We start from the raw sequence: 9650 nt of genomic DNA, 5'->3' as shown, positions 1-9650 counted from the left end.
AATACTGTTGTAAAAAAGGTAAAAAATGTTTCAATTTCCATAAAGATCATGTATTAAACATTTTCGCGTGGGAGTGAACCATATGGCGTGAATAATTTCTTCAACACTGTCAAAAACGATAATGCACAGGGACTTGCAAAAGTGACAATGACTATAAATATAGTCACTTGCTCAGCTGTCAGTTTATTAGATCTGTTCTACGTCGACATTGGTAACGAATATTTGAAGACATGTGGAAATCGTTCCTCATTTTTGGATTCTTCTTTGCCACAGGTACTAAATGTACGCATACCGTTACGAATTAATATTGATTAGCATTCTGACAAATAAATAGCTGTGTGTTTGTGAAACTTTTTGCAATATTCATTTGGAAATGAACGCTTTTTTCATTACACTGTAAAACACATTCGTGGCATTGCGATAAAGTAAACTACACATAGTGTCATTGTCTGATGTGCAGTTTATGCGAAGGACTGTGTGCCTTATATCGTCGATAATGATGTACTGGCGTGCATTTGCAATTCCACATATTGCGATGACGTTCCGTTAGCTGAACCAAAGATCCCAGAAGAAAGGAGCTTCTACTGGTACGTATCGAACAAGGGAGGCGACAGATTGCGAATGTCAACCGGAAAATTTAGCGAGGAAGACGATCATTCACCCTTGGAGGAACGTTTGGTTTTAAACAGGTCGAAAACTTATCAATCGGTGTTCGGATTCGGAGGTGCCTTTACCGATTCTTTTGGCATAAACATAAAGAAACTTAGTAGAGCTACCCAGGATCAATTGATACGGTAATTAGCAATGCCATATTCGAGTCTATAAACTATGAACGTATCAATTAGGTAGTAGGTATGCGATCGTTCAGATCACATACTTGATTAAGTTGGAGTGACTCATCCTCTAAACTCTAGACATCTAGACTCTATAATGTACAACTACAAATTAAGTTTAGAGACAATTACATGACAGTTTATTATTTTTTAATGCATGCAGTACATACTACGACCCGGAAGTGGGTAGCAGGTACAATTTAGGTCGTGTGCCGATCGCTGGTACCGACTTCTCTACGAGAGGTTACACCTACGACGATAATGAAAACGACACTTCGCTAGAACACTTCGCACTCTCGCGAGAAGATTATGAATACAAGATACCTTTCCTGAAGAAAGCTCGCGAATTAAATCCTGACCTAAAATTAGTCAGTGCTGCGTGGACACCTCCGGAATGGATGAAAACTAACAAAGAATACAATGGGTTTGGTAAATGCAGATAATGGAGATCATCTGAATGTCTCCATAAGATAAAATCTTCTGGCGCCAACGAGATATCTGTTTTGCAGGGAAGGTTTTATTGTTGATGACCTTCGGATGATCTTGAATCGAAACTCTTTCCATCATTGAAAAAAGTCTAAAGTGAATTAACTAATGGCTTTCCGTTATAGGTTTCTTGAAGGAAGAACACTATCAGACTTATGCCAATTATATAATGAAGTTTCTGGATGCTTATATACAGAACGGTCTTGATATATGGGCCGTTTCGACGAGTAACGAACCGCTAAATGCTTTTAACCCTGGTTTCCCTCTTAGTACCGTGGGTTGGCTCCCCGAAACTATGGCCAATTGGGTTGGCAATTTTATGGGTCCAACGTTAGCATCGTCGGTACACAATAAAACACTGCTTCTGCTTTTGGATGACAACAGGATCGCGTTGCCTTGGTTCGTTACGCCGGTTTTAGCGGATAAAAAGTCGTCGAAGTACGCTGCTGGAACCGCTGTGCACTTTTATATGGATTCTCTAATGCCTGCAACGGTATTGGACTGGCTCCACGATGATTATCCGAATAAATTTATTCTGATGACGGAAGCATCTACAGGTGACATTTCTGTAGATCCATATAGAAAGCTGAAAAGTTATTAGCGGCAGCGAAGTCTCAGTTGTTTTCTTTCGTTTAGGACCAAATCTATGGGGAAGTCCATGTGTCGTATCAGAAATATGGAGTAGAGCCGAGATATATGCTACAAGCATAATCGAGGTAAAGAAATGAAAACAAAGCAACCTATTATAACTTCTAACAAGGACATTTTGTTTGAAGTACATGAATCACTGGGCTATTGGATGGATGGACTGGAACTTAGCCCTCGACGACAAAGGAGGACCGAATTGGCTTAACAATACCAACACTGCTGGTATTGTCGTGAACCCAGGCAGGGATGAATTTTACAAAACGGGCATGTACTACGCCATCAAACATTTTAGTAGATTCGTTGACAGAAACTCAATTAGAATATCGGTCACCGATGCCGATAGCATCAAGGCTACAGCTTTCGTAACACCGACGAAAGAAATTGTTGTTGTGCTGTGCAATAGGTAAACAAATATCAAAAAACTAAATACGAATAAAATTAATTTATATTGCGGTTCCGTTTACTTCGTGTTCTTTTTTATGCATTGCAGGAACGAAACGTCAAAGACTGTGATCCTAACTGATGTGGACAGCGGTACCATGCGCTTGAAACTATCCCCTAATTCGATTAATACCGTGATATATCAATGAATAACATTATTATGAAAAGCATATTAAATTTACATTGATTTCAATCGTGTAGGCGTACAATATAGCAGCAGATTATAGAAAACTTAATATAATTTAACTCATTGTTAGTATCGAATATAAAAAAAATGTTACAACGGGACAAGATAATCAACGTATAATAAACTGTTTTATTTTAACATCAGAAAAACATTTTACGCATCCGGGTAATAAGTTTTCGCCCATCGGCCTTTTTTTCTCAGCTTCGGATTTTCTCGAAGACATCTTGGTATATAAATTGGTTGATGATCGTCCATTCTTCGTTTAAATGGTTCATACCCAAACTGCCATGGATCTCGTTTCTTATCCATGGGTCGAGTGCTATGTTTGATTAAATAGAATTTTTGCCAATCGGCTACTTCCGGTATTTTGCTATAAAACAGAAAGAAATTGATAATCCGTGCCTAATTTATTTTACAACTATTTAAATAATTAATTACGTACAAATGTCTCGGTCGATTCGACATAATATGCTTGAATGAATTTTCCAGCCATATTCTTCGTTCGGTATCTGAAATATCAGCAAGATATTTCACAGATTCTCCCAAATAAGGCTTCATATCTAGATCAGTTCTTTCTTCGGGTGCGTTAATATAAAATTTGATCAATGTTTTTAATACGTCTTCGTTGAAACCATGAATTTGTCCGTTTTCCACTGAATCATACAATTTCTCGGGTTTGGTTATCCAGCATATGTTGTTCATAGGATTCTCTTCTACGAATGGTGATCGCAATAATATTGTATTCAATTGGTAGGCGCAAAATGACCAAGATTGACTATCCGTTAGAATAGTCTGTGTTACCAATGGATATGTGATTTCATTGACTGTAGTAAAACCTAAACTCGTAACCAACATTTTATCATTTAAATGTGTTTATATACTAGGAACTACAAGAAGGTTAATATGTACATAGTAATGTATACCTTGATAACAAGCTTGAGACAACAACCAGCTGTAAGAGGCAAATATAGCTTGCACTGAGAGCGCATCCAATGTATCGTCATAAGTTGGCCTTCTAAATGCTATTTTACTGCAATTGTGGTAAGACAACAAACCAAATTCTGATGGATCCCCAGGCCAAAAACCTGGTATATTAGTAGCATGTTTATATTCTCTCCTATACCCTAATGTGTAATAGTCATGATAAAATTCAAAATTTTTATATTTGAAATCAAAACGTTCTCTCTCAGAAAGAATTTCTTTCAATGGAAATCTGTTTCTCAATTGTAGGATGGGAGAACCATGGTACTGTACGGGAATATCAGGTCGTACTATAGTTGAGTATGTTCTGGACCTTTTTGCATTTGCATTTCCTTCATCTTGGTTTGGGTCACAACATTTTCCCCGAAGCCAGAAAGCTTCGATTCTTGGTTCAATATCTACTTCTGCTTCCATTAAATGCGGGTACAAGCGGGCCAAAGCAGTTAATATTATTCTATTAATTTGATAAGCGATTGTATTTGTAGTATTGTAAGCTTTTTCTATTAGATTATCTTCTGCATTATATTGCTTTCTATATTACAAACAACTACTTAATTATTATAATCAATGGATGAAAAAAATTATGAATGTTACAATAAATAATTTATACTTACAATCTGTCACAATATTCAAAAATAATTGCATCTTCTATGGGCTTCTTAATGCTTTGCACCAAATCATCTAACTGTTCTGATGTACATAATTTATCGTAAAGGTCTGGTAATTTATTATCATTTACTAGATTGGTTTTTGTAATATATTGAGTATGTTCCAATGTGTTATATCGGACATATCCCTCTTGCAGGAATAAAGATTTCCAACCATAGTAATAAGGCATATTTAGTCCAAACAACTTTTCCTCCACGGTTTCCAACTTTTTAATTTTATTACTCCATTCCTCTTTGTCTCTTCTTTTCTGCCCGTTGTTAGTGGGATCCAAAATTGGTGGATAAACTGCGTTTTCTGACTGACTACATGTACTAGGCATTGGGAGAGCATAACTACGTGTGGAATTCTTTATGACAGTGACAGGATAAGTAAATGCGGATTTTCGTAATCCAGCAAACATTTTTCACATTTAGTAAAAATGTTCGAGTATACACTTGTTTCCACTGTCGAGGTTATATACTAAGAGGTTATGATCGCGTTCCCTTAGCCTTTCAATAGACTAATTCTATGACATAGCTTATCTATAATGTAATGTGCTAAATTGTATGAATTTACAAATAGAACTTAACATTATTCGCGTACGACACTACGGTATAAATGTATAAACATCAGAAATAATTATATGCAATTATATGCATAAGTAAGAATAATTCTCATTATAATACAACAACGGATTCTACTTCCGCACTCCTCCAGGCTGCAGCTCGATCTGTTAGCGAGGGTTAATATAGAAATTTTCCTTGCTCTGATTGGTTGGCAATTTACTGGTGAGACAGTGCTACCCTTGTAGTTAAAGAAAAAGAGAAAAAACAATAAGTAAGCAAGAGAGAATGAAATCAGGACAACTGGAGGTACGTGGCGCGAAATTCGATTTTTAAAGAAGTTTCAAATAATAAAATGTACTTACTATTCAAAAAGTATATTTTACATACACACTACTTTACAGCCATTAGCCCCATGTAACTGTGGATTTCAAATTAGATGGAAACGAATTTACAGCTGATTAGAAATCGAAAATCGTTTATAAATAAGATTTTACCTCGGGTAACTCAGATGACGCGCCAACTAAACGAATGCGCGGGAAGGAGTGAGACCGCAGGCGCGTCAAAGTAAACAAGCTAGGTTTCCTTCTGTATCATTCTGTTTTTCTCTATCGCATCTCGATCTCTTTCTACAGTACTTGCGCGGAGTTGGATGCGCAAGTTAATGGTGGGAATGTGTGAGCCAGTTTAGGAAGTACGAAAAGTGTGTAAGAGTAGGAGCCATTATTGCTTGTACATACATAAATTGTACCGTGCCGGTAACAGCAAGAGACTCATTTTCTATGTAGAAAACAGAATGTATAGTGACTTTACCTGTAGAGCAAACCTAGTGATATGTAGTTGCACAATCTCCCGTGATTAGTGTACATATCTATATTTAAATAAATCGATGGAAGAATTGACATATGTATATTTAGATGTATTATAAATTGTGAATGCATCATGGGTAAATTAAATGTCACATTGTTAAGGTATTTAACGCGGGACGATTTCCGTGTTTTAACCGCTGTGAGTATTTTCCTACAATTAGCTATTTAAAATTAATTTCACACCTTAGTACATCGTACATCCAAACTTTATTGAACTCATTTTAATGTAAGGTTATGTTCTCTTATTTTGTATTTTATGTTCGATATCGTTTATATTTTATAAATGCCACTTAAATGATCAAATTTTAAACGTTGATAAAATTCTTCATCTTGGCTTTAATTAAGATTTTGTTTGGACTGCAGTCCAAAGTATGTCTATTAAGATTATGTTCTCGTAGTTAATATTTCTCGTTTTAGGTTATTTCAATTTTAAATGTTTTTCTATTCGATATTTTGTCTCAGATTCTCTCAATGTTGAAGATGTCACTCAAATAATTGATTTTTAAACTTTGATAAATTCGTAAAATTTCCGTTAACAACAGTAATGTAAATTTTCTTTTATTACAGATCGAGATGGGAATGAAAAATCATGAGCTTGTTCCTGCGTCACTAGCAGCTCAGATAGCTAATTTGCGGTATGGAGGAGTTCACAAATTAATGAAGGAATTATGTAAACATAAGCTTCTCAGTTATGAACGTGGCAAACACTGTTTGTATAATTTCAGTATTTACATTAGTACAAAATGATCCTTTCGTAAGAAAAGAAATTAAATGGTAAAAAATAAAATTTACTTATCTTTGTAGATGATGGTTATCGGTTGACAAATGCTGGTTATGATTACTTGGCTTTGAAAGTGTTGGCACAAAGGGGTGTTGTTACATCTTTTGGCAACCAAATTGGAGTAGGGAAAGAGTCTAACATTTATATAGTTGCTAATGAAGAAGGAGAACCAGTTTGTTTAAAACTACACAGATTAGGAAGAACATGTTTCCGAAATATTAAAAGCAAAAGAGATTACTTCCAGCATAGAAAATCAGCATCATGGTTATACTTGTCGAGAATATCTGCAACAAGAGAATTCGCTTATATGAAAGCTCTCTTTGACAGGGGATTTCCAGTGCCAAAACCGTTCGATTTCAACAGGCACTGCGTTGTCATGGAGTTAGTGCAAGGTGGACCTCTGTAAGACAAAATTTACTCCTGTGCATTACATTTAAAAATGTATTCTTTCCCATTGATTGCATCTCTTTTCATCTAGTTGTGGTATAAAAGAAGTGGACGACGTCGAATCCCTTTACGATGAATTAATGAATTTAATTGTAAAACTTGGAAATCACGGAGTTATTCACGGGGACTTCAACGAGTTTAATATTATGATCACAAACAGTGGCAAACCGATTCTTATTGATTTTCCACAAATGATTTCCACCGAGCATGTTGACGCTAAATTCCATTTTGAAAGGGATGTAAATTGTGTGCGAGATTTCTTTAAAAGACGTTTCGCTTACGAAAGCGAGTTGTTTCCAACATTTGATGATATTTCGTAAGCATGTCACAATGAACATCATTAGTAGAAAAGATTTAATTTTGTCTTCATACTATTATTATTTTATTTAGGAGAGAAGATTGCATAGATGCAGAGATCAAGGCTAGTGGTCTGACGAAACAAATGGAGAAGGACCTGTTAAAGGAAATGGGAATGGTTGAGGAAGATGACGAGGAGATTGAACCAACAGAAAACGAATCGGAAGACGCGAGTGAGGACGAAGTCAGTCGTTTGCAACTAGGAGTTGAAAATTCTATTAACGAGTTAGCGATTTCTTGCGACGTGCAGGATTCCTCTGCACCAAGAACAGAAGAACCGGAAAGTGTAGTGCATACGTGTTTGGAAAGTGCAGTTGTTGACTGTGGTGAAGGAAAAGTAAACAGTACCTCAAAAATTCAGACGAACAAACAATTAGTCGACGTACAAGTAGATAATGATAGAGAATCCATCGATTCGTTCGATTCTATTAGAAACTTTAATACAGGGGAGGAGCGCCTGAATATTGGAAAATCACGATTTGATTCGAGAAGTGTTTACAGTACGACAACCACTACTACGATTCCTCCAGAAATGATTAAAGCGAAAGTAAAAACAGCGTTGCAGAGGCGCGCGAAAGCACAAACGAGCAGAAGAGTTCTTGTCAAAGGAGAAGCAAACGCGATTAGTAGAATTAGAAGGGAGAACAGGGACACCGTGAAGCAATCGACGGGAATATGGGGATGGGAGTAAAATTTAAAAATGCAATAATAATCGTCGAAAATAAAATGATGTTTTGCGTTGACGTTGTAGATCTTTCTTTTTCCTAGACGTTGTGCTTCTGTTTTTGTTAGTAGATCGGCTAACCGTGACTCTAACGATATGCGGTACTGAGGGATAGGAGAGTGTTGAAGGTCTTGAACAAAATCTACTCTTGCTGGTTTGAATGCAACCCAAGCGGTTCATTAAAGGGGCTTCTACAGGACGGTATTCAACGCTTGTGGCCTCCTTTGCCGCTTCCTCTAGAGCAGTCTGCTCGGTCCGGGCGCCGCTCGAGTTCCGGCTGTGTAAGATTTCTGAAATAAGAAATCTTAGCCGTAGCCACCAGCAAAATTAGTAAAGCTGTCAATCAGCTATTCTGTTCTCCATCTCAGGTGGTCAGCCGCGAAACGCGTGCTCCAGCGAGAGGAGGGGCCACTTAATCGTTGAACCGTACTGAGTGAGCCGACTGTCTGGCCACACCGATGCCTCCTTGGAAAGACAAGGAAAGTATTTGGCGGCAAGCTCGTACTTTGTTTCCGAAACCACGGTCTCGCTCTCTCTAGACAAGGACAGCCGATGTCTCATCGTGTATACCACGACGGTCGGCAGAAACCGCGCCACGCAGATTCGGAATATTACGTTGAATTTGCGGGCAGTCCTTGCTTGAGAGATGCACTTCTGTCTGGAATTCGTCTACTGGAGGTCGTAAATCTCCAGCAGATCTGCTCCGTGAGCGACAGAACGTTTTGACTCTCTTATCGAAGCTACTCGCTCCTCATCCGAGGTGCACGGGCCTCGAGGAGCAACGGGGAGAGGGGTCGCACTTGGGATCTGCAGCATCCCAGCTATATCCAATACACCACGTTGAGCAGCGTCCTTAGACAACTACCGGAGCACGATGCCTAGGCAAGTGTGGGTCGTGCACCTCCCACAAGTCTACCTAGGGTGGACGTGGAACTAGACGCTCACACGCCCGGATGGACCCCATCTATTCGTGGATCCACCCAAGAAAGCCGTCACAGCGGGACCACATCTATTCGTTGATCCTCTCCAGACGCCGTGTACTTCAAACCGAAGTGCAAGACAGTTGTCCAAATCGGAATCAACTGTCTAGCGAGTCAGGGAATGGTTGTTCAAGCGACCTGATCATTCTGCAAGTGCACTGTAAAAGTGCAGAACGGGCAGAACTGGGACTGTTCGCTTATCACCTAACTGCTTTTAAACGGCCTTGCAAACTTGCAGCTCGAGCACAGCAATAGTGCAGGCCGAGCGGAGGATGTAGACCTTATTTCTCTAATTGTGCCGGAGAAAGCGCAGCACAACTAGAGTTTCTTTCCGGTAGAAAGAACGCGAACGGAATGCACATTCGGTTCCTTAACCTTACCGAAAGCTCTTTTCCTTCTTTGCACGGACAGGATGGCACTCGGAAACCGATGTGTCTTATGCGAGGTTCACAGCACTAATGTTCTATGCACCATGTGTGGAGGTGACCACGAAGAGTAGCTTCGGGTACCGTCGCGATTGTATACTTGATTACCAGGCAAAGGGAATAGCCGATTAAGATGGTCAAAACTGCCCTTAGAGGTTTTTCAATGAGTCATACATACTTCGATAGCTGACCAATAAAAACTCATCTGTGCAAAATTTTAACCCTGTGACTTGTCCGTGAGGGTAGTTACAGGGTAAATTAGATTTCGCGGTTTTCCGGC

General features: G+C 38.6%; 3 protein-coding genes across 5 annotated transcripts; 2 read left to right on the top strand and 1 right to left on the bottom strand.

The window, feature by feature from the left end:
* Positions 1-186: 186 nt before the first annotated feature.
* LOC144478261 (lysosomal acid glucosylceramidase-like) lies at positions 187-2733 on the top strand. 3 transcript variants are annotated; one of them, XM_078196028.1, is made up of 8 exons: positions 187-282; positions 461-587; positions 690-794; positions 997-1262; positions 1445-1876; positions 1956-2035; positions 2096-2370; positions 2458-2733. In XM_078196028.1, exons 1-8 carry the CDS (start codon positions 231-233, stop codon positions 2555-2557), a joined length of 1437 nt encoding a protein of 478 aa, XP_078052154.1. In that variant the 5' UTR covers positions 187-230; the 3' UTR covers positions 2558-2733. The 3 variants fall into 3 exon arrangements, with proteins under 3 accessions (XP_078052154.1, XP_078052152.1, XP_078052151.1); XM_078196026.1 differs by having other exon boundaries at positions 187-273; positions 461-794; XM_078196025.1 differs by having other exon boundaries at positions 461-794.
* Mrps30 (mitochondrial ribosomal protein S30) lies at positions 2705-4879 on the bottom strand. Its single transcript, XM_078196024.1, has 4 exons — positions 4191-4879; positions 3519-4108; positions 3038-3431; positions 2705-2965 (listed from the first exon to the last, which is right to left on the bottom strand). Exons 1-4 carry the CDS (start codon positions 4643-4645, stop codon positions 2749-2751), a joined length of 1656 nt encoding a protein of 551 aa, XP_078052150.1. The 5' UTR covers positions 4646-4879; the 3' UTR covers positions 2705-2748.
* Positions 4880-5446: 567 nt separating this feature from the next.
* Riok2 (RIO kinase 2) lies at positions 5447-7979 on the top strand. Its single transcript, XM_078189958.1, has 5 exons — positions 5447-5795; positions 6224-6365; positions 6461-6839; positions 6916-7200; positions 7275-7979. The coding sequence occupies exons 1-5, from the start codon at positions 5730-5732 to the stop codon at positions 7930-7932; spliced, it is 1530 nt and encodes a 509-aa protein (XP_078046084.1). The 5' UTR covers positions 5447-5729; the 3' UTR covers positions 7933-7979.
* Positions 7980-9650: the final 1671 nt, after the last annotated feature.

The sequence above is a fragment of the Augochlora pura genome, chromosome 2 (genome assembly GCF_028453695.1).
Source record: "Augochlora pura isolate Apur16 chromosome 2, APUR_v2.2.1, whole genome shotgun sequence".
Taxonomy (NCBI): Eukaryota; Metazoa; Arthropoda; class Insecta; order Hymenoptera; family Halictidae; genus Augochlora; species Augochlora pura.
Note: the sequence above shows the minus strand (reverse complement) of the source record. Positions and strands in the feature narration are given on the sequence as shown.